Source organism: Leuresthes tenuis, unplaced genomic scaffold (assembly GCF_036924035.1).
Source record: "Leuresthes tenuis unplaced genomic scaffold, fLeuTen1.0.hap1 SCAF_23, whole genome shotgun sequence".
NCBI lineage: Eukaryota > Metazoa > Chordata > Actinopteri > Atheriniformes > Atherinopsidae > Leuresthes > Leuresthes tenuis.
Window position 1 is genome coordinate 15847025 of NW_027325377.1, and position 24817 is coordinate 15871841.

A 24817-nucleotide genomic window follows, 5' to 3' on the forward strand; every position below is an offset into this window, starting at 1 on the left:
CCAAACATCTGCAGACTTGTAACCTTTTTAATTTGCACTGTATTGACCTACATTGGCTGTCTTTTTGTTCAGTTGTCTGTCAAGATGATCCCACACTGCTTCAGTAACATCAAGGTCCAGACTCTGGGGAGGATTCATCGCTCCATAAGACCTGTTGCTACTGATTTTCAGTCCGGCTCCTGTGTCATGTGGCAAGAAATTTCAATTGCGGCAGTCTTTTCTCCCCGTTTCCCTTCCTGAAGAATGACTTCTTGACAGCCACCCTTCTATAGAGACCATTTGTGATGAGGTAGATGGATCAACTGAGGGTCCAGACACATCTCTCAGCTCCTGTCGGGTCTTTTTTCCTATTTCTTGAGTGCATCACTTTCAGTTACTGTTCGTCTTCTGTAGATAGCTTTCAGACCTGCCACTTCTTCTTTTGTCCAGTTTCCTCAGATTTATTTTTTATTTTTTTAAGGACCGCACCCCACGCCAAGTTTCCAGCTAATGGCTCTTTGGGAATCAACTTGTTGGTGCAAAAATCCTATTTTATGTCCGTTAACCTGTGTCGTCTTTGGTATTTTTAGTAGACGCAGCTAAAAATGGGAATCTTTTCTTTGTGTTGACTTGCTCGGAACAAAGATGCATCTTAAAACGGTCTCTTTGCAAAGTTGTTTGTCTAAACAATGGTTCATCGTTTGAGTTGGGTGCCTGTTTGTTTTTCTACTTGGATGAATCTTTGGTCAGTGTGAAGTGGCTTAACACACGCACACACAAAAGACACATTCTTCTGAGAATGGTCAAGTACTGCACTGAAAATAAGTGGAAAAAGCCGCCAATGCCTCAAAGGAAAACTTCAAAAGACCTCCAGAAATCCTTAAGAACGTTCAAGATCCCTTAAAAGGCTGCGATAAGTCTGACTCCTTGAGGCGTGGTTCGACACTTTTGCATTTTTACTGTAATAGTCTGTGAGGCCACAGTGTTTTGAGGGTGGATGAGGGCGACTTTGTGCTTTTTTTGGTGACTATTTAAAATGAAACACCGCATTTGTCCATAAAGTTTACCACAAAGGTCAATACAGTTTAGAGTTGTGCTGCGCATTGAGAAGGTTACTTTACCCAGAGTGATTATGCCACTTAAATTACTGCCAATAGTGATTGCTTTCCACTCCAAGAACACAGGGCTTTATCATTTTCTTGATAACATATTGACAAACCGTTCGTAAGAGGCTGCATGAGATCACATTCAAAGAAAAGAGCAGCAGAAGAAAAACTCAGAATGTACGACTGAGCTATCATTAAACTGACGGTGTGTCAGGTGTACACAACCCTATCACTCAGACTGAATGAGTTGCTGATTTTCATCTCACTTTATGTACGCTAATTTGTCTTTTTCCTTCTTTTTAGATTTCTTTGCAGCCAAATCCAGCAGCAACCACAGATGTTAACTGTGCAACAATACATGTCAGCGTCAAAGGGAATGTGTGCCTTTTTCATGTCAGCAGTTGTGGCTAATGTTCCCTGGAGCCAGTTTTTTTTCTTCCTCTCAGAAAGGAAATTGCATAGCTCTGAGATAAGCATAATTTTTCCACTCAAGTTGAAACTCCCAGCTTTCCCCAACATGTCAAAGCTGCGTTCTCTGCAATGGTTTAACTTTCTAGCCTGCTGTGCTTTTAAGACTCAGTTCTGCTGGCTTTTCATTTAATGCATTTCTTCCTCAGCGGTCTGAATACAAACAGTCAAGTCAAAGTGATCAGGGTGCAGGAAAGTCAACTCTTGATCGTGAAATGAGACCCAAATTATTCCAAACTGGCCTAATCATCCACTTTATACGGACACTGACCTTATAAAAAACCTTTTGGATTCACAGTTAAAATCTCAGGACAAAAACAGACATGCTGTGACTCTTCAATTTTTTTATTTATTTCTCTTTTTAAAATACATATGAAACAGTTACAATAAATCATTTCCCAAATGTTTACTTTAAATAGTTACAAAAGTTATCACAAACTGTACACGTCATGACAGCAGTAGCAGTTGTTCTTGCTCGATACAGATTCAACCAAATAGGCAAACAACTACAGCTCAAAGCTCTAGACTCCTACACATGAAATAAGTTGATTATGTAGAGTTGGCTCCACTGGGTTTCCAGTGCGACTAATCGCTCACGACTATTACAGAACATGTAAAAATGTCACACTATTACGAGTCTGAGCTTCTCAAAGTGTCACCAAACAATAGAAATACATTGTGATGCCTGTATGTCCATAAATTCACAACAACTTCTTAGGTTTTATTGTTCAATATATACAGAGTGCCATTTATGAGAACAAACCCGTTTCCAAAAAAAAGGAGGGACTGTGGCAAATAAACTGAATGCAATGATTTGCAAAACACTTTTTCTGGAAAGATAAATGCTCTTTAAAATCAGCAATACATCTAACGTGATTAGTATTTTCCTTATTTCCATGTTCTGTGTTCTGGTCAGTTTTATTTATGTTTTATTGTGTTCGTCATTTTTGGCTATACTTCTCATTTTATTTGAGCCTTTTCAATTATTGGTATCGGATACATTTTCCTCCTGCTTCGGCTTCACACCAGGCTTCAGCCGCTGATTGCCACTCAGCTGATTTGTGTTGAGGGAAGGCTTTGTTTAATTTTAGCAAGACGAAGGACAAACCACATTCTGTACATATTACAACGGCATCGTACGGGGTTAGACTTGGAACCCTTTTCAGCGCTGGCAATTTTTCCTCAATTGGAACAAGAGAGGCTGGCGCTGCAAAGATATCTCCTACTGATGCAATTTTCCCACAACCTGCACGGAATCAGCAAATCTTTCATTTCAAACTCTTCCCATGACTTCAAAGCAGTGCGTGTGGATGTCACGCTAACTAAAACTCCAGGATCAACCGTCCCCCTTTTTTTCCTCAAAGCAAAGGGAATTGGCAGAATGGCGGAGAGCTGAATGGTAACTACACGCAGTATCTGCTGCAAATCGGTCACGCTACCAGTCATCAGCAGCAGCCAACTCTGCTTTTTGCTAGAATCAGCCTCCATTCATACAGTATCTTCCACCGTTTCGTTTTGCACTGGTGCCAATGTCCTTTGAACTTGAATATCTTATTCATCACTGAGGCTCAAATGAATGTTTAACTGAGCGAAGCCATCAGTAAAATTGCTCTGAATACATTTGCTACCTTCAAACTATTTTTTTGCAGCGCCTCAAGACTTTTTCACTCCATTTTTTTTCTTTATTGGATTTTTAACCATTTGTTTTTGTAACAGCTGTATGCCATAATTTCTTTCCTGATGATCAAACTGTGGTAAACCAGCCTCTGTCTACATTTTTTTTTCAAACTCAGCAAATATTTGTAATTCTCAAATGTCCCCTTGACACTTTTTTTTCCCAATCAAATCCAGAGTTTAAATGATTCGCAAATCACTGCATCCTGTCTCCATTTGATTCTCAAACAGAGCCCCAACCTTTCATGAAACAGGGTAAACACAAATAAAAAAAAATTCAAATACTCAAACACACTCACATCTTCCCTCAATAGGTGCTTTTTTTTCTTAAAGTGGTGACAGGCAAGCTACAAGTAAAAATATCTATTTTTCATATTAAGGGCAGAGAAGGGGGGGGAAAGCATCATTTACTGCATGTGCAAGTCTGATAACAGTACATAGCCTTTCTCTATTTGCTATGTTGATTTATTGGTTCCATTATTACTCACATGAGGAGAAACTGAGTTGATGTTCTCTGTTAGATATGCTGAACTTAATTTCATATGGCTTAATGTAAACACGTACGAACAAAACATGATTTGTGTGTGTGTGGAGTTTCTTTTATGAATTTTATAATTCCCTGAATTTATCACTGTGGATGAAATGTTGTTGAATTAAACTGTTTAAAATGAGATTTAGAGAGAGAGAGATATACATCTAGTTTTACATTTGTTTGCTGTTGTTTGGCCACACGTCATTGGTTACTGTTGGTATTCCCCAAACTTGGAGTCTTTCTATTCGATGTGAACCTGTCTGTACAATTTGTTTGCTACATGTATCTGCTACTTTTTCTCTAACCTTGAGCTGATGGGTGGCTGGCCTGTTCTACACATCTGTGACAGCTGTGACTGGTGGGTTTAGCTCAGCCCTTATTGACTCTCGGTTACCTGCAGTGTTAAACAGAAAAACTTGTTTCTTGATTGTGACTTATTTCATTGCGCTGTGCAGAGTAGCCCTTTAACTCTGTGCCATATTGACGTAAAACGGTAGCATATCGAAGAGCTCTTGGGCTCAAAAAAAAACCTTGCTGAATATACTGAAGAGGTTGAGACAGTTGCAAGTGAATCACGAAGGACTCCTTGAGGTGTGTGGGGGGGGGGGCTCTCATTCATGTGGTCTGTGTAAATGTTTGTCAGATAAATCCTTCAGAGACTCTTGAACTGAATGTGTGCTGTGCATAGCCAGCTCTGCAGAGCACTTGAAGAACTTGCATTCAAATGACTACATGACATTTCAATATAAACCTGACAGAAATCAGTTTTCATTCAATGTGCACTTGAGACTGAAATGTCTGGTTTCTTACAGCAGCGATGTTACAACTCTACCTGCGATCATCAGGGTGTCTGCGGAGGTTTGGGCGAAGGACACGAGCCTTGACTCTCAAAGCTTGCTGCTCTTCCAGGCCACTGCAAGGTAAAATATGATGAAAATACACAACTTTGCAGAGGCATGACATCTGGTTTTGGTAACTTAGCAAGTATTTTTCTACTTCTGAGGACACACTGTGATCATAGGCAAATTCCGTCATAAAGGGACAGTTACATTACATCCATATTTATATATATGTTGCCTTCAAAAGTTTGTGGTGGGCACATCCCAGTGTGGAGTCAGACAGGAATACAAGGATGAAGCCACAGCAATGTACTACTGTGGAGGGGGTCACTAACGAAACAATAATATGATTAAAGCAACAGTCTCAAGGCATTCTGCGGAGCTGTCATGAAATTAGCGTTTATCAGTTTCAACAAATGAAAAAGTTTGTATTCATGGGCTGGAGCACTCTTTTTGTTGTTTCAGTTAATCAGTTTAATCGCTTTAATTATCTGAAGGGTGTACAACAAAGAGAGATGAGTGGTTTAGCGTGATCCCCCTTTAACCAGGCTAGATCACTGTAGAAACTGATGCTGTACTCATAACCAGTTTCAGAGGAATTTATGTTTCCGATCGTCTAAAAAAGAAAATTTTTGTCCCGGTGATGTCACAGACGGCAAAATCAGACTAAAACACTTAAATGTCATCAGGCTGTTGATTTGAAATGCATATTATCTTTACCAATCATAGACTTGTTTATTAGCCCTGCAGAAAATGAATAATTAATTGAAATAGTCGGTGTATCAGGTTTAAAAGGTTTAATCACCAAATTGAACAAAAACACAACGTTGACTCAGTGACGTGTTTTCATCGTTGAATTGATTGAGCCACCGAGGATTTTTACCTTTACTATAATACCCCCCCACTGGGGGAAAATAAAAGTTCAAGTTTAAATCATCCCTTTTGACCAGAACTTGTGATGTAGAGCCTCAGCTGGAGGAATACGTCAAATATCCAAACCTCTTGACTCATCAAAGACCTATTCTTCATGTTACCATGGGAACCATGCCTTCAGTCAGAGAATCAGATCAGGTTGAAGATGTTGTATATCTTGCCTCGATTTTCCAACAAATTTGGTCTATAGCCCACTGCTGATATTTCATCTAACGTACACTAGAAAAACAATTATTGTCGGGAGATACATCAGAATATTTATTTCAGACAGCATTTTTAAGAGCTTTATGTACATAAAGCACATATATTAACTCAATAGTAAAACTCACAATTCTCTGGCAGCATTCCTCGATTAACTGCAGCAGTTGCAATGTTTAATTTATTTATCACACTTCTCAGTTCATGCAACCTGCTCCTATGAATGAAGTGTCAGGTGATTGGTGCATTTTGTGTGGAAGAAATGTCAAATGAAAATGTCCATCTTGTGTGAGTGTGCACAGAGCGCATAGTCATAATAGCACCTGTTATCTCAGAATGGAGGTTTTGTTTTCACCTGACCAGCTAGCGCAAAGAAAGTCTGGCTATGTCGAAACTTTCTTTGCAGTACTTTGTCTCTAGTCACGTTTTTTTGGGGGAAGAAGTCCCTAAGGGAATCTGAAAAGTAGCTAAATCTGGTGGCAAAACTGTCAAGTTGGCAACAGCGGCAGTGTAAGTCACCTCTTTCAATGCTGCAGTTGTGCATTTTTGTTTTTCGCTGCATGAGAAAATGGAATTGTGGAGGGAAAAGTGAGTTTCGTGCTCATCGCCTGAGACTTGAAAGCCGTCCTCTAGCACTGTAAAGAAATTTCAATTTGAAAACTTTCACGTTAGTCACTGAGATCCTCATAACCTCACAAACAAGTGAGAGCACTTTCAGTTATTTTTTTCCTGCTCTTTCTTCAATCTGAGCAAACGACAGTTTGCTGTCCGACGGTATGCTTCTGTTCTTACTGCAAAAAGCAACCCCAAAGATCTGCTGTAGTTAATGAACTACAGTTGTATAAATGACCAGAAAGAGCTACAGAGAGTTTTCTTTTGCCTATGATCACAGTTTCTTATAAAAACCATTTGATAAAGTAGTTTTACCACTGAAAATATGTAATCACCTGTATTTTCCTATTCATCAGATGGAGAGTAGGTGTTGCAAAAGAGGAAAAGAATTGATATCATGTAAAAAAAAATGTATCCAAAAAAAATCCACCAGTTTTAAAGTTCTTAGTCACAGAGCAAGTCACAGCAAATTAGACATGAATGCATTCAAGAGTCACCTGGGTTTTGCTTTAGCTACAAGTTAGCTTGTGTTAAATACGCACATGAATGTAGACAGTAAGGCAATAATGGAGACTACCACAGAGAGAGTTTAACCCAGCTGTTGAATGGTGAATGAATGGTCCTTATTTGTCTGATCGCTAACAAATGTGCAAGTGTTGCTTCAAGCTCAGTTTGTTTTTGGAAACCTTCAGAGAAAAAAGAATTGCTCGGATTTAAGAGCAGATTTAAAGAACATTTCTAGGTTCCTCATCGGTCAGAAATAAAAGGAAAACGGCTATGTTCCAGCTGCATCTGGGGTCTCTCAAACTGGTGTATAATTAGAAAACTAAACCATTAATGGGAAGATATATTTGAAATGCCTCTTTGTCATTTCATTTGTCAAAGCTCTGTCAACATGAGCGGTTTTAACAAAGGTAAAACAAAGGAATAAAAGGGCTTTTCTGTACCTCTCCCAGAGCGTGCCAGTGTGTGATGGGCTTCCGTGGGTAAGCCAACATTTCGTTCCAGTGATCTCGTCCAAGACCCACAGCATCTGGCCCGGCTTGACACACACCGATCACCTCATTGTGTCCAACCCTGTTATGAGTAAGCGTTGACATGACAATTACATCTCCAGAGTAAGGCTCCTGCTAGATCCAAAGCACAAATCAAACTAAAGAATTTGACGAGATCCGAATTAAAAAGCTGACTGAACCAGCTGCGGTAATCTGTTTCTGTGTGACTTTTGGATTTAAAGGTTCAAAACAATATGTAATTCCTGCACTCGTAAATCTGTCTGCACATTTTCCACAAGACTTTTGCTCTCTGTGTGTAGATGTGTGTGTGTGTGTGTGTGTGTGTATGTGTGTATATATATATATACATAGATGTATGCATTCATATATTCTAAAACATCAACAGAATTTCCCACCTAAGAGTAGATAAAGACCATTTATTGAGGAAAATGATCCAGTATTGGTACAATACAATTGTATCTGGTATGATCTATTAGTGCAGCAGTAACTGCTACCAAACCTCAAGTTCTTACACAACATTTCTATTGGATTAAGGTCAAGATTTTGATTTCCTAAATTTTGGTTTGATTTCTTGGGATCTTTCCTCAAAGACATTTTCCAACAGCTTTCTTTCTTTTTCGCAAGCTGCAAACGGACCCGAATGTTCTTTCTGGAGTGCAGCTTTCTCCTCGCAGCCTCGTCATTATGTCACTTTAAACCTACCTTTTAACAGGTTTGACCCTCTTGATCATGTATTTTGAACAACAACATTTTAGTTGGTCTGGTTGGTCTCTATAACCCCGCCCCCAGACCTCAACATAAACTGTTCTTCTGGAAGAAAGTAGTGAAAAGCAGACTCTGATAGATCTGTACCCTTTAAGTAAGGGCACTCACTCTCACCTGACTGTCATCACATTGACTAGAAACAGCTGACTTTAATTTCATGTTCAAATTTACGTCTGATCTGTTCACATACTTTTGAAGCTTACAGATGTGGAATGTTTAATCATTTTCCTCAATAAATTACCAAGTACAATATTTTTTTCCCTATTTATTTAGATGAATTCTCCATTTGTAGGATTTTTACTAACCCAAGTCATATTCAAACGGAGATAACATTTGAGTAGTAAAGTTAGTGTTTAACTTACCGGTCATAATCCATCACCATGATGGACAGACTAACTTGTTCCACGTTCTCTGGGGGAATGTCGAAGATGATGGCTTCATTGTACACCGGATTAAGTGTGCTTTTCTTGGTGGTTGTTTTTCGCTTCTTTAACCTTCGTCCGTCACATATCAGGTAAACCTTCACATATGGATCTGGGACATAAATTCACTGTTTTAACATACTGAATAAGAGATAAGTCAGCAAAACCCAGGAAAAAAAATGCCAGAAATACTTGGTTTGGCAGTTGAAAAATCAGCCAAGACATCCCTATCCTGTCTGCTTTTTCCACATTTCACCTGCTGTCTCGTTTTAGCTAAATTTAATTCATGAGCCAGTCTGCTTTTGATGTCAGCCTTATCTATCACTGGGTTACCTGAAGAACCTGTGATGTCCATGGCTTTGAGGTTTCTGCATTTGATGACTGTCAGGGTCATTCTCCCCGCTGTGGGAAGGTAGCACAACGAGTACATGATCTCTCCCAAGTCGATACTCTCCTGGCGGACAAAAGAGACACAACACAATAGATTTAGCCCATTTTAAATGCTTTGGTTACATTCTGTGAATCGAGCTGCCAAAGAGTAACTTTCAACCCCTCAATGCACCTGAATTTAACTCTCAGTTGCTCTTCTTTGTCTTTATTTTCCACTCTTGAGTACTCAATAGTTCTGATGAATGATTTGTTTTTTAGCCACATTAACACGAGTCTGTACAAATGGCATCTTACAGTGGTCCACTGCTTTGGTTCAAATATTCAGATATACTGTATTCCCATACGTTTTTCCTTTAACACTACAATAAGACTACAATTTGATGGTTTTACTGCAACATCTTTACAAATATTAACAATTCTGTAAAACTATCATTGGGTTGACATCTCAAATTGTCTTACTCCCTGAAAAAACTGATATCCCTGTTACCTACTGCTGTGTTTTGTTTAGAGATGGGTTGAGTTATGCCTCTGTTTTGATGACTTTGCAACGCCACAATGCACACCTTTCGTGCGTTTGTGCGTTTGCAGACTTTTCTTGCAGGATTTGACCGTAGTTTGTAGTTACAGTTGGAGTTTTCCTGCCACAGCATAACGAACACAAACCGCAGGACGGTCGTTAAGGGGTTAAAAACCACTTGGATGTTTTTTGCATAGTGGTTGCATCTATTTCTTCTGGCTTAATTACATGTTTGCTAGTTGTACTTCCGGTCAAATGTAGGCACTGACTTTGTGTTTGTGGTTTTCTTGAATTCTTGTAAATATACAATGTATAAATGTTACAAAGAGAAATGATCTAAGAGGGGACTTTGAAGTACATACTTGTGGTCTTGCCTTCATTTTCTTCATTTCCTTCATTGTTTGTCACTGTTGTGACAAACAATTTCTTATTTTTTTCCCTCAAATATAACTAATGGTCAACAAGTTTCATAAAAGCTGTGGGTTTCATGGAACTTTTTTTGAGCAAGGATAGCAAATATTAGTTTTAATATATATTAATATAGTGTTCTCATCTCATTTTCAAGTTGTATTAGTCTATTTTAAATTATGTTCATGTTTAACTGTGTAACCAAATGTCAGCATTTCTATTTTTTAACTCGGAAAACTTTGTCTAAGCGACCGGTAATTCCAAAGTAGAAAATGGCAGCTAAGTGCATCATGTTACATCTAAAAAGCTTTAAAAATGCATATTGTATAATTATAGTTGCAGGTAAAGTCAGAACCAGATGACCTCTTTTCAGTTCTACTGTTCTGCTTTTGTACTGTTCTGGCCCTTCTTCCCAAAAACTTCTCGGTAAGTTCGAGTAGCCAAAGCTGCCCCGAGGTGCATCAACAGTGAAAATGCAGAAATGTTTTAAAAAAATATGCATTGTCACAATATTACATAAAGCATTTATTGTTCACCTGCTCTTCAGCTAATGACTGAACTCTGCACCAAATTTCATCATCCATAAGGGAACGTTCAGCTCAATTAGTCTGTGCAAAACTAAATCTTCTGGGTTTTCTGTTGCTACTAATTTAGTATGCAGTAGAAAGTGGCCCTGGAAACATTTACTCAGTTTATCACAATGAATGCACTCATTATGAAAGCAGCGCAAACTGTGATAAGTGTTCATGTAGGAGTAAATGCATTTAGGGCTAAATGACTGATTCCTCTGAAAAGAGCTCTTATGAGGATAAGATATAGCTTCACGTTCTGGTTGTTTACCTATCATTGCTGTTCTCTATATAATGTATTTGCTGTTGGATAATTTTACTCTCTGTTGCTATATTTGTGTGCAGAATATCGAGCAGTTTTATGAAAATATGTGTGGGTGTTTGGCTGATTAAATGCATTTCCCAAAGCACTTGAATTATGCAATGTGTTCCACCTGCCATTTATCTGGAGCAGTGTTGATGAATTTAGGCTCTTAAAGGGAATCCGTTCAGTATTTTCTAATCAGACCTTTCTAAAAACAGCATAAATTCTCATCTACTGCTTGTTTTTTGGTGCCGGTGGCAAGGAAGCCTGGTGTAACATTTCCTGTACTATGAGGATGAATTTGGCACTTCAGTTTGAACGCCAACTCACCGTAGTTGCTGCGTGAATATCCTTCCACACCACCGCCTCCCTGGAAAGATCAGAGAGTTCAAAGAGGTTGTCAACCACCACCTCGCCAATCATATCGTGGCTCGTGAATCGGTCAAAGTCGTAGACGCTGAAGTGCAGCTTGCGGTTGCAAAGCTCATCGTACACCACGGGGAAACAGAAAGTCTCATCAAACATGGGGTTCAGATTCTTGCGATGCACACGCGTCTGGAACTTCTTTTTCCTCTCAGGCAGCAGGTAGATTTTCACATATGGGTCAGAGGTGCCCGTGAAGTCTTTGGCTGGCAGGTCCAAGGCCTTGAGGATTCTCACCACCAAGGCCTGCTCCTCGTAGTCGTAACGCAGCGAGAAGCTGAGCTTTCCGCAAGTCTCAACGGGCTCTTTGGCCTCGTCTTCCGAGTCCACAGACTTCTGCTTGTAGAGTTCCGGTTTTATTCTTCCAATGCTCACTATCGAAGACTGGCGGAGAGGCACTGTGTCCATGTTGAAGTCAACACTGGTGACATTCATCTGACGAGGCAGGTGGCGCCGGAAAGAATTGTGCCTGTTGAAAAGGTTAGAGGCATCTGGTAAAAAAGTGTGCTCAGCGTTTTGCATACTGTTGTGAATCTCACATTTCTATTGGTCAGAATGCCTCAGAGGTGGGCTTAGTTGGTCTTCAGTACATGACGTGAACACTACAGTGGAATCAACCTGCTGATACTTGCCTGATACACTGGAGTGCTAAATTAACTGAGACCCAGAATGACTGTAGCACACTTACATGTGATGACCTTTCAAGAGCAGCTGTATCAGTGCATTGGATCCACCAAGCCAAGTGTCATCCTCTTATGCTTGTAAAGTCTAAATCACAGCCCAAAAGACACTGTGGCATACATATTGATTGGCTCATAACAGGTTTCATCCTGCAAGTCATACCAGGCAATATCAAACCAGCAAATCGAGCTTACAAACTGATTTTTACCTTTCCCGTCTTTTGTTTTGGGAAAGGAAAACGCAGCCAAAGCATTCTTATTTTAGCCAATATAGCAATTACCTAAATGTTGCAGATTTCCGTGAGGTTGGCATCTTCTGACAAAACTGTTTGGCTTGCCAATCTTGTCACCTAGCAACTGTCCCTCCTCCTTTCCGACAGTAAGACAATCACAGCAGTGGAGCAAATTATATGGCACAGGAAGCACAGCTGAACATTGAATAGGACACCACAGTATTATAAACGACAAGAGGGCTGGACAGTATAGAGGCCAGCACAAACCTCAGGAGAAAATTGACCAAAAGAAAATTAACACTCGGTTGACTGGCACAAATCATGGTTTCTGAATCTACACACCCAGCCCAGATTAGATTATTCCAGTTAAAGGAGAGGAGACATCAGACACAGCAGGTGTCATGTTACAAGTTTGGTTTTAACCCATAATATGGTATTTCCAGGACTGCTATGTCTAACCAAACAGACAAAACAAATGTTCACCTGCAGCATCTTGTCACATGACAACACCCTGTTGCACAATGCTGATTTGCTGATTGATAAGTGAATGGAGGATGGCGTTTTGAGACAATGTGATTCAGAACAATTTAATTTTCTTTTTTCACTCTTCTACGTTGCTCTCACTGGCAAATTGTTAAGGTCAGAAGTTAAACATACATGGGTTATAATTAGAAAAGTATACATGTTTAGCACTCACACATTTTAATATTTATGAGTTGCAATTATGGTAACATCCCATAGATGATCCCCTCCATGTAACAGTCTACACATATGTTGCCATCTTATGAATTTCAACCATGAATTGCTACACTACAGAGTTCTAGACATGTGGATAAACTTACTTTTAACATGTATACTGAACCTACCTGCACTCACCATATCTATAAAAGTGATTATGAATAAAAAAAACAAAACAAAAAAAAAACTGCTGCTCATGTTGAAGCAGGTGAACATTTTTAGATGTCAAATATTTTGCTGGTTCCAGCTTCTCATATCTGGAAATTTGAGCTGCTTTTTTTTTTTTTTGTAACCGTTGGTTGGTGAAAAACAAAAAGGTCACTATTTTGACCTTTCATACATTAAACGCTTAATCAATAATGAAAATACTGTTTGAATGCCTTCCAACTGTGCTTCATCAAATCGCTGCCTTAATTGGCCTGCTGGCAAGCAGAGCTAATTTTTTCCCCCCTACCAGTTATTAACCAGTTAACCAGTTTACCTGTTTACCTGTTAACCAGTTTCTAACCATTTCTACCATCTCTCTGGTGGTGTAACTTCACTAAGCTATATTTTGAATTCCTTAGAGAGCGAAATCGCTGTCAAAAGTAGGAGGACGGATTGAGAAGGTAGGCGTTGTAATCTTTAACTTGGCCTTTTAGCCACACTGGTGGGTGTTTGATTCATGAAGATCTCGGCGGCAATATAACTGAATTAGCGAGCCTAACGACAAGCCAAAGAAAGTGTCAATAACAGCTTCCTCTGAGAAACTGATCACAGCTGCATGGCGCGTGTCACAAGAAACTAGCACTTCCACCCTGACAGCCTGCGCCCCACAGCAATGGTAATTATGGCCGTTCTAGTTTAAACATAGTACTGGAAAACAAAGAGAAGTGAGAGCTGATTGTTTAATAACTGGGGTTGCTTCCCTCCGTTACCATAGCAGCTTGACTCAGGCATGCGAGCGATTATAGGGTTCAAACTGCAGCAGGAGTATGTGTCTAATGTGCGACAGACGCAGATATTTTAAGTGAAACAGCATTTCAAGGTCATCAGCCAGTCATATAGATCATCAGTGTGGCAAACTACATGGAGGACAGTGACAGCACAGTCATGAACTGTCAGGACATTTCCTGCACTGTGTGAGAATCAGTTTGTGTGTTTTGCTAAAGTTGGTTTTAATATGCAACTATCGGGAGGGGCTGTGACTGTATTTGGTTCCTTCATGTGAGAGTACCTGGAGGAGGAGGTTGGCTCAGTGGTCTGCCTTTGGATTTTTGGAGGCTGTTGGCTGATCTTCTCCTTCAGAGCTGTTTGCACCTCAGCAGGGATGTCTGGTGACGTCTGACTGATTTTCATGGCTGCCTCCAGGAGCTTCACAGTGCTCCGTCCGTTGACTTTTACTTCCAGCGGGTACTTCTTTTCCACCTCCGCCACTTTATACTCATTGACGGGAGGGGAATTGGGCGGAGGAGCCTCAGGGAAACCCACGTGGAGGCCATTTTCAGCGTGGGCTGACAGAGCCTTGCTCCTCCAAATTGGCCAGCACAGCTTCCAAAAGACAAAGAGAGATACTACCAACAGGGCGAGGCCACAGAAACCCACGACCACAGCAAGCAGACTAATAGAGATGTCTAGGTTTAACCCATAGGAGAAGACAGAAATGACACAGGAAAGATGAGAAGAACAGTTGAAGGTCAAAACATGACAAACATGCAAAGGAGAAAAAAAGAAGAGAAACAAAGCTGTAAGAAAGAGGGAGCTGCATATAGATCTGTTTGATAAAGCAGGACAATATGAAGTCAAATAAGTCAAAAACACAGCATCAGGTAGAAAGAACTACATAATTCTGAGCTGCAACTGACATTTCCTGTTCTAGATGATATAAAAAAAAAATTTGCACAAAAAAATTAATTCAAGCCGCTTTTTGACACGAGTTTATCCCAAAATTATAGTGTAAAACGAAAAGGGACATGCAGTATCATAATTTCCTCCACCTTGGTCTTCTCTTTCTATTTCACCTGTTGCTATTGCATCAGTGTGAGCTGCTGCAACCTGCGTAACAGGTAGACGCTCTCTTATCAGCACAGGAGAAAATCAAATAAAATAGTGGTGCGGTAAAGTTTTTATAGTTGCAGTTTATGATCGTCTTTCTCTTTTCTCTTCAACTCGGTGACATTCAGAACGAACAAAGGAAAGTAAATAACTTTAAACGGTTTAAATAAAACAAGTACAAGAATGACTTTATTCCATTTACCTGCGTGTCCTTTACCTGGTATGTTGCTCTCCAGCGGAAAAATATCCGCACATTTCTCTCGGTCTACGTGTCCCGTGAGACAAAGTTCCGTTACGATTTGGAGAGCCCTTTGGCACAAAGTGATGCTGTCCTCCGTCCGGACACTCATGTCTCTCCTGTTAAGCCATTGCACACCAGATGATCCGGGAGGGCGGCGGTTCATTTGGGCACCTTTTATGCGGCGCAGAGAGCAGCCTGTCCGCAGGAGACAGCAGGGAGGTGCGCTGCGCCTTGATCCATATCCAGCGCGCAAAGCAGAGGAACTGGCTGCACGCGCTACAATCGTTGGAATAACAGTCGGCGGGGTGCTGGAGTCCAACCCTCCGTACGACCAATAGCAACACGCCTATGTTGGATAGTGAATCCAGTTGGTGGGAGTTGGTAACGAGATTACTTTTTCTAGTAATGGCTGGAGTGCTCCCCATAAGCGACAGGCGACCTGTCTGTCCCCGCCTGTCTAAACACACGCTGGTTTATGCGCTCCAGTCCTGTCAGCCACAAACAGTTTTTTGTCCTCATGTGACCCTGAGAATAAACGGACAGTTGACTGGTAAAGAATGGGCGGATGGTTTAGAAGTTGCAAAATAAGCCACCTTTGTCTTTACAGCCTGCAGATCAGGTGGCGTCTGATTTCACACCAGTCAACACTTTGACAGTTCCTTGATTGCAGTGCTGTCCCTGATTATAATTATATAGCGGGTTATAGCAGATAGAAATAAGCTGTTTGTAAAAGACATTAAATGAAGGGCCCCACATGCCCACATGTTTCACCTATAGTTTTGTTACATTTTTGTGACTCTAACAAGTAATTGTTCCTCAATAATGATTTAATTCGGCATATACTGTATGTTTAAGTCAATATTTGTGTAATTCAGATACATTTTTTCCTCCAATGATTATCGGCTTATGCTTGAGCGTTCAAAGCCGAAAAAACAGGAAGACGCACCTTTGACACATTTAGCCATTTGACAATGGCAAAATATGTGAATGAGAGCATTTAGTCCAATTAATTGGGAATTCAGTTGTATTGTTATGCACTTGTACATTACGGTTTTCTAAAAAAGATGGAGCATGGTTTGCGCGCCTCGGTTCATTTGAGTCTAGCTGAGTGTATACATGCATTATCTGGGTATGTTAGTCTGGCTTTGAGAAGTTTGATTTTGTGCAATTTCAGTCAGACGAACATGTTTGCATGTATTTTAGAAGTCGGATCATATTCAAGCTGACACTTTCTACTATTGGCTGGCGACCTGTCCAGGGTGTACCCCGCCTCTCGCTCGATGACCGCTGGGAAAGTATACCTAGTCTATAAAAGTCTATTCCTAGAAATCACTGCTATTTCCATACGTCTCAGCTTTTTCTAATTTAGTGTTATAATTTCAATCACTGTGTTTGAAGCACCTGTTGCTTTATGTACACTTAACACTTTGCTGTGATTGCTCACAGCTTGTTGTAGTCCCAAAAAGGCACAGTCATCTGGCAAATCATTTTTCTTTGCACTACAATCGCAGCATCTGATGTATTTTCGGTGCTTAAATCAGGTCGGCTGCTGATTCTTGACTTATCAGTCCTTGACTGTTGTTTCAAACTTGCACCTGGAAAAAACTTCCATTAAGCCAGAGTGCGATTTAAAAAATAAAGATAAAAAAAAATGCGGGAAAACTTTAATCTTGAGCAATCATAACTGTAAATTCGAGATAAAAAAAACTAACAGTCTTATAGTGATAAGTAGTGACAGTGATATTACTTAAACTGTTCTAAATATTCTCAGGTCAGCAGGGTTTTTTTAAAAGAAAGAAATAGAAATCTAACCTAACAACTGCCATAAATATTTTTATAATAGAAGTAGTGGGATAACACATTGATACCCACTACCTTTTGAAAATGAGGCTGTTTCTTTGACCTCATGTACATACCCAACAAGCCAGTTAATTTTCTTGAATATAATCGTTCAAATTCTCTCTTATGTCTCATGAATAGAAATAAGTTGAATTTTCTTCCCCCGTGAAAAACACCACCAAAGTAAATTCTGAATACTTTTATGTGAAGGTGTCTACTGAAATGCAATTAGATTCACTTTATTGTCGACCAAAGAACATAATGGTTCAGGTGTTCAAAGCATTCAAACGAGGCTGCACAAGATAAAATTAGAAAATTCAAGGTTCTTTGGTGCTGCAGGAGCACAGTTCTCATCCAGCCTTTCTTCACAGGATGTTTCTTCTTACTATCTTGTACTTCATTCCAGTGGGGTGGGGTGGGGGGGTAAAACTGCAGCCAAGAGAACAAACAAGGAAATCCAGTTGAAAGAAATGAACAATAAAGGCAGTAGTGGCAGAGGGGAACATACAGCTGAGGGCGATTTGGGATTTTTGAGCCAATGTCACGAGTGCTGAAGCTGTCCTGAAAGTGTGATGTCGGAAAAATTATGACCCTAAACCCTTTTCATGGTCCAAGCAGAGTCGGGCAATAATCAAACCCTGTCATACAGTAGATGCAGGACTGCCATAGTATTTCCATGCATGTTGTATCTGACATACTTGTATTGCTGCACAAATGTCAAAGAATACGTGAATCAGAAGGTGCACACTAGCTGCAAACTTACATCTGGAATAACTGAAAGGACTATAAGATTAATTTTAACGTGTCTTATTCATCCCCAGAGGCAGAGTCTTAGCAGCCTCAGTGTTGGACTCCAATATGAGTGTTATGCTTGGGAGTCACGTGTCTGTCATCCTTTCCCCATATTTGTAAATCTGAATAAGTTGGTCCTTGCTTTTCTGTTGCCATTTACAGCAGGTGCATCAGTGCCCGCAGCAGAGTGATAACAGGCCATGTGTAGCTGGGAGCAGTTCTGTAATCAAAGCTCTAAGCGCCATCAATGTTTTGTCCACACGTGCCAATGAATACAGTAGTAGCAACTGCAATTATGAAAAATCTGTGTAAGCATCAATGAAATGTTAACAGCTATTGATGTTGTTAAACACAGTTGTTAATATATTGAACACACATGCGACAGAGAAAATAAAACGATGGTCCACTAAATGCTAAACTGCTGTTATGCCACATTGGTGGTATGAATGCTAACATTAAAGAAGCCCATGAATGTATGTGGTTCTCAGGAAGCCTTCTCAGTTATTTCCCCTGAACCGTCTGTTTAAAAAAGTGCATTTTGCTATTTTTGTGATCCTTGGAATCAGGGCTACAGCTAACAGTTTTATTTTATTTCATCGATTGATAAGGTAAGGATTTAGTCTGTAAAATATGACATCAAGTTTCTTGTTTTATATTTCATTATTATAAATCAGAGAAAAGTAGCACTCATTCAAGATACCACCACTTTCTCAAGAGGTCTTTGCATCAGTTTTCAGTGCATAGGGCAGTGTTTCTCAATTCCGGTCCTCATGACCCACTGCCCTGCACGTTTTCGATGTTTCCTTCCTTCACCACACCTGATTCCAATGATCAGCTCATCATCAAGCTCTGCAGTGGCCTGATAAGGAGCCATTCATTTGAATCAGGTGTGGTGGAGGAGGGAAACATCGAAAACGTGCAGGGCAGTGGGTCATGAGGACCGGAATTGAGAAACATTGGCAAAGGGTAACCATTTCCCATCAAATTCTAACACAAAGGGAATGTCATCATAATGCCAGTTATCCTTCTGTGGCAGTGAGTGACCCAACTGCTGCACCAATAGAAGATGACAACAATAGTACCATCTTATCAACAAGTGACACAAACTGTAAAGAGGAGGATAGACATAGATTTGTTGGTTTCCAATCTTAGCAATGCTACTTTTCACTTCCTTTTTAGCATTTTATGGGACTTCCTTCACTCTCTGATATGTTACTTTGTTACATATCCATAAAAGTACTTAATGCCAAGAAGACATCCTGGTTAAACATTGATATACACAGTAAAATGGGATGTCTCTAATATAACACTGTTACATTACCAGAAACCAAAAAGTGATGCTCTGGGAGTGGTACTCACTGTGCATTCTAACCAGTGCAGCAGACCAGGGAGAACCGGTCCATTAATTCTAGTCTAGATAATGCCTGTGTGTATATTTTTAAAATTAAGAACACCTGTCTAACTCCTATTACCTCCCTTGAGCCCTTAAGCAGAATACATGAATAACAGACGGTATCTGCAGCCTGGAGAGGCTGCAAGTACTGTGCATGGGACTTAAATATTTATTTAATGGAGTCTGTGTAAACATTTCATTAAATGATACTGCCTGTAATGATATGCAGAGAGAAATAAAAAGAACAACAGGGCAAAGGTAAAATTATATATGCACAAACCAATATACAAGCACCGGGAGTGAGCTTCCTAACTGGGGGAAATAACCTGAAAATATCTAAGTAGCACCCACAATAAGAGCGGTTAGAATTCTCTAAATATGAAGAAAAGGAGTTTTTGTGTTTCTTGGATCTGCTTTAGCAAAGGAAACGCTGGACCATCCTTTATGAAAGAAAGGAAATAATTCCATCTCACAGTTCTCAGACAGCTGCAACTGTCAAAGCAGCGCTCAACTGTATTTATCCAGTCATCCTGACTGGGACTTTTGTGAATAAAGGACAGGAGAGTGAGTTAGCAGTCTGTGAAAACAAATTTCAATCTTGTCCCATTTTCTTTCTTAGTTTCAAGCTTTATAATAAGGCCTACTTTGATATCATCCTCATATGAATGCTATAGCCTTTGTGTAACGACATAAGATTACATTCAATGGAATATCCAAAACATTCATTGAACATCTGTAGTTTCAGTGCTGCAGACATGTATCACAGCTTATGGTAGTGTCAGGCCTCGGCTCCACTATTTCAATTTTTCTCTCCATTTTTTAAAAGAAAAGAAGAGATCTCTGTCCAGTCTGGAATGCAGAATTTCCCACAAACGCTGAAATAACCTTGCTGAGCCAGTAGGCGGCAATACCATTTACATGACCATACGCCAAAATCCAGGAGAAAAACATTCAAAGCGTGACTTGCAAACTGGTTTTGCTTTGGCGAAAACTTCAAAACCAGAGCAGTCGTTCGTGCAGTGGCAAAACCGAAAGACAAATTCTATACAATGGGTGTGGACAGATTGCAAAGTAGGGTTGTTGCTCAATGTCACATTAGAGTACAAGGTGATGAATTCCCAATAAAACAGAAAACAGCATCTGTGTGCCATTGTCATTTTGGTTTAAAGTGCATTGCAGTGTGGTTTTCTTTACCTAGGCCCTGATGAGTTACTCCTTCGTCTTATCTTTAACTTAGGATGTTTTGTAAAGAGCTTTGGAAAAGACGATTTTAATTTCAATAATTCAACCCAACCATACTGTGGTTTTTACTCATTTGGCTCTCTTTGCTGATGGGGTTACCTTGCCTGGTCTTGGGAGGCTTTCCTGGCTCACACTCTGGGGTTGTGCTTCAGTGTGTTGTCTTGATCTCAGCTGTTAGTCTCAGTCATGTCGTCCTCATTGCCGCCTACACCTCTGGTAGCAGAAGCTGCAGCCGCACATAATAAAATTAGAGAAAAAGGCCGGGTCAGACCTGCTTAAGCCCAAGTTAACTGGCTATGATGTAAAGATGTGTGAAAATAGTTGAAACACCATAGCCAATTATATTAAGTTGTTCCCACAACCTCACTCCCATTTCAGTCAGTCACCACCACGTCCTATTGGCAACTTTATCAAGGCTCATGTCACTCAACCTGAAACTGCATTTTTTGCGATACACATGGTTAATTTCCTGTTTGATTGTGTCTAAATGTGCCAATTCCCACCTCAAACTGGCCCAAATTCATGCAGCCAAGACCTTTTAAATTCTCACAATCCTCACTCAACCAGCAGTGGCTCACTAAAAGTGAGCTGATGCCAAAACACAGCCAACACAAAGCCTCAGTAGGCTTAATTTAGCCAGCTACAAGGTCGAATTTGCATAAAGCAACCTAATGAAATATCAGTTTATTTAACACATCAGTTTATTAATCTATATGTGGCTCGTTTTTAATTTAAATTTTTTATTTTGACTATTTTTAAAAACCCCATGGTTTAGGAAAACCCTCACTCCTGCTCACTGTGGATTCTCTCTGATCACAGAAAAATGTTCTGTTACAGTTTGTCTTCGAGAGTTTGTATTTTTAAGCTCTGTCTTCAGTGCTGTTAGCCTGCGAAGCCAAAACCAGAGAGCTGTGTGGCAGAACGTCAGAATCAATTAACCTATAGAAGGGCAAAAATGATCAACCGCTGTTCCAAGCTGGAGTCGTCTAGCTGGGCAATTTGATAAAATGCAGACAATGTAAATCGTGTACGTAGACAGGCAGCAGTATGTATTTTTTTGGACTTTTGAGAACCTTTTGTTGCATTTTGCAAACCAGGCATCATGCCAAACACTGTACCAAGCTTCTGTCAATCATTTGTGTGTATTCAAGACAATTGGTGCTGTTTCTTCCTCCCAGAAAGTTTTATTTCCCAGCAGTTTATTCGTTACCTTAAATCTGCCGACAAGAGGGACGTAGAAACAAAAGGATCTGTCTCCTTGACAACACTTTCACTTCTGGGAGATTGCCTTGGTCGCTGAATAAATGTCTTCTGTTTGTGTGAAACAGTATCTGTGGCTGAGTCTGCTGGGACGATGTAGTAAATCTGGAAAATCGACTAGACTTTAAAAAAAAGTACTTAAATGGCAGTTATAGGTTACTAATTGGAGTGCTGAAAGAAGGGGGCGCTGGATGATGAAGTGTGAGTGTGTGATTATGTAAACACAAAAGTAATCACTGCCACCATTATTTGTATTTCCCCTGCGGGTGTTCTCATTAGGAGGCCAAACTCATAAAAAAAATAATAAAGAAAAAAGAAAAAAAAATTTGCATCTTAAGGATGAGAATTTCAGCCATCAGGACAGCTTTTTACAGTTATGTTTGCACTTGACTCTGTTAGAACAAACAGGGTCAGGACAAATGGTGACACTGAGAAACAATGTTTATTTTCTCTGCCAGACCCAAAAGCACAACCAGAAGCAACAAGACCTCCTGTCCAAACAGTATTATATTATTCCATAATGACTTATGACTGTTCAAATGAGTATTTTTCCATTAGAGGTTATTATTTCAGTGTATTTGCCTTTTGTGCATGTTAAAGGTCTGCGAAGTGCAAGGTCCAGAATATATTATAGGAGTTCATCTTTCCCACAAAACACTCAAACTATTTGAAATGCCTGCTTTATGGTCTCTTTACTTATTGACATCACCGTGACATTTACATACTGCATAGACACATAGATAACAGTTTCTACAATGTTTGCAGTTGTTTGGATAATGACATGATAACCTAATGCAACTGATCTGTAATCAGTCTGTTCATGTTTCACAATAATTCTTTAGTAAAAACAAATCAGGCTGCAGCGATGTATCAAAAGCAGCTGAAACAAAACCGTTTCTCTCAATTGGAAAAACAGAAATGGATTAAAAACATCAGTGAGTTGAATACAGAGGAAAGAAATACAAGACAAGCTTTATTGATCGATGTATCAGACTGAAGAAAATCCTCGTCAGTCTCGCTCCTTTAGAGACATAAAGCCCAGAGTCACTTTTACATCCCAAATTTATTACATTAAACTGACTTTCATGATATATACAGTAGGAGAGAGCTATGCTACTGCATGCAGTTGTTTATGATTTGTAAAATGAACGACTTTCATGACCAAACGGTCATTAATTACACAGAATTTACTGTTAACAGAATGGACAAAAAATCCCAAAAACAAATGGAAGCCAAAGACAAAAAATTGGAAATACCGACATATGTACATGGGGAAAGTTAAAAAATTTGCACAATTAGTGTTTTCCTTCCTCTGTTCCCTGCACAAATGCAGTTTAAGTTAAAATTTGTCTGCGTAATGAAATTCTTACGTTTCCATGCCCGATCCTACATGATGCTCTTCTCGAAGTCTCATTTGTGTTCCCTTGGCTAATCCACAGACCTTTGATACTCTGAGCCTATTCATTCAAGAAATCCCTTGTTTGAGACTCTTAAAGTTTCCCACAATTCCCTTTTCTTCTTCCCCTCGCACTTGTGATTCCTACCTTTTTGACTGCACTCTCACCCACAAAGGGCTTGGCGATTTATATCATTAAATGTTTTGGTCTAGTTGGGTAAACGTGTTACAAAATGCAAGGTTAGACGGCTTATAATGGTCAGAGCTAGAAATGTTCATGCTGTTTCTGTCATTCTAGGTGAAAACCGGCGAAGAGAAAACAACAGCCTACACGTTTGATGTTTTGAACTGGGCTAACTTTATTAACAGTAATATATTCAGAGTTGTGGTAGAGTTCTTTGGTGCTGACAGACACTTATCATTACTTATTATTATCACCAAGAAACAACTGCCTGAACTTCCACAATGTAAACTCTGCCCTCACAGGCCCTCATTAGCAGACTGCTGTTACATTACTAGTTACCACATAAAAAATAAAGCACCTGTAATGAGCATTACGTGAGCGTTTGTTTAATAAACAGGACATGAACTTCCTACCATGAAGCTACAGGTTTTGTAGGTGCAGGCCTCATACTTTAAGGGAAGTATCCATAATTTTTTTTTCATTTGTCGCCTTTGGCCACGTGAAACATCAAGGTGATGTATCAGTGTCAGATTTTAGCACAGTAAATGTAATCTGTAAAATGGAGCTCAATTCTTATATTAAGAGACAGTGTTTGCATTGCTTAGGCAACCTCTGAATAGATCTGTTTTAACCAAACCATGATCTTCTTTAAACCTAACCTATCAGTGACAGAGTGTAAAAAAAACAAAAAGAAAAAAATAGAAATTACACTTCATTTTAATCTCAGCCTTCTTGGTGAAAGTCAGGCAACTGATTTTCCATTTCAGACTTTTCTGGCTATTTCAGGAAACATTTGTCATTTCCCCTTTATGTGTCTAATAGTGATGCAAAACATGAGTCTTACACCTCGTCCTGTTGTGGACCAGCAGCTCCATTACACGAGTTGCCACAGCTTGTCCATCTTTAATCACAGCCTAAGCAGCAGCCTTCTGCCGGAATCTCCACTCACAAAGGCAAGAGCAGCTTTTTTTTTTTTTTTTTTAACTTTATTTTTGGTGCAATGTGGCTCCTGGCAGCACACTCCAAATAAAGAATGCTTGCTTCGGTAAATGTCAAGTAATATAATTTGTTTTGATGCTATTGAATGTAAAAGCTCCATGAAATGAGAAGAGAGGAGCCTACTTTTTGTCTTATTCCAACTGTCGACACAGATTTCTTTACACTGTGAAAATGCAGCTGTTTTGACACTAATTGTGACCATTCCTCCTTAACCCTCATCTCACCTTAACCATATATGAATTGAGATGGATATGACTCTTATAATACGTATAATTATACTACGTATAATTACTACCATTATTAGTACTTCATACTGATTAGTACTAGCTTTATAAATACTTTGGAGGGTTCCACTTTCCATGGACAGATCACTGATTAGAAAAAGCACAGTCAGGTGAAAAAGTTAAATGGTTTTATATAATAGGCTTTATATTTATAACGATGCAATATGTTCCAGGAATTCTTTTTTTGCATGTTATCAATCTCTGACATTGCTGTGGAGGAGTTTTAGTCCACTCCTCTTTACAGCATTGCTTTAATTCATTGAGGTTTGCGGCATTCATTTATGCAGAGTTTTATTAGGGTCCCATCACAGCGTTTCAATCAGATCCTTCAGTTGTAGATGTGCTGC

At 39.6% G+C, this 24817-nt stretch overlaps 1 protein-coding gene across 1 annotated transcript; it reads right to left on the reverse strand.

Annotated features, from left to right (window-relative positions):
- Positions 1–1914: 1914 nt before the first annotated feature.
- Positions 1915–15322, reverse strand: syt10 (synaptotagmin X). Its single transcript, XM_072377859.1, has 7 exons — positions 15043–15322; positions 14023–14419; positions 11063–11624; positions 8878–8998; positions 8485–8656; positions 7289–7418; positions 1915–4672 (listed from the first exon to the last, which is right to left on the reverse strand). Exons 1-7 carry the CDS (start codon positions 15242–15244, stop codon positions 4601–4603), a joined length of 1656 nt encoding a protein of 551 aa, XP_072233960.1. The 5' UTR covers positions 15245–15322; the 3' UTR covers positions 1915–4600.
- Between the last annotated feature and the right edge of the window lie 9495 nt (positions 15323–24817).

Bases quoted from the DNA above. Each gene is read 5' to 3' on its own strand.
- syt10 (XM_072377859.1), bottom strand. From the start codon at position 15,244: ATGAACCGCCGCCCTCCCGGATCATCTGGTGTGCAATGGCTTAACAGG. The intron at 7,419-8,484 runs GTAAGTTAAACA...TACTCATAACAG, and splicing joins ATGGTGATGGATTATGACCG to GGTTGGACACAATGAGGTGA. The intron at 4,673-7,288 runs GTACAGAAAAGC...TTTACCTTGCAG, and splicing joins ACTGGCACGCTCTGGGAGAG to TGGCCTGGAAGAGCAGCAAG.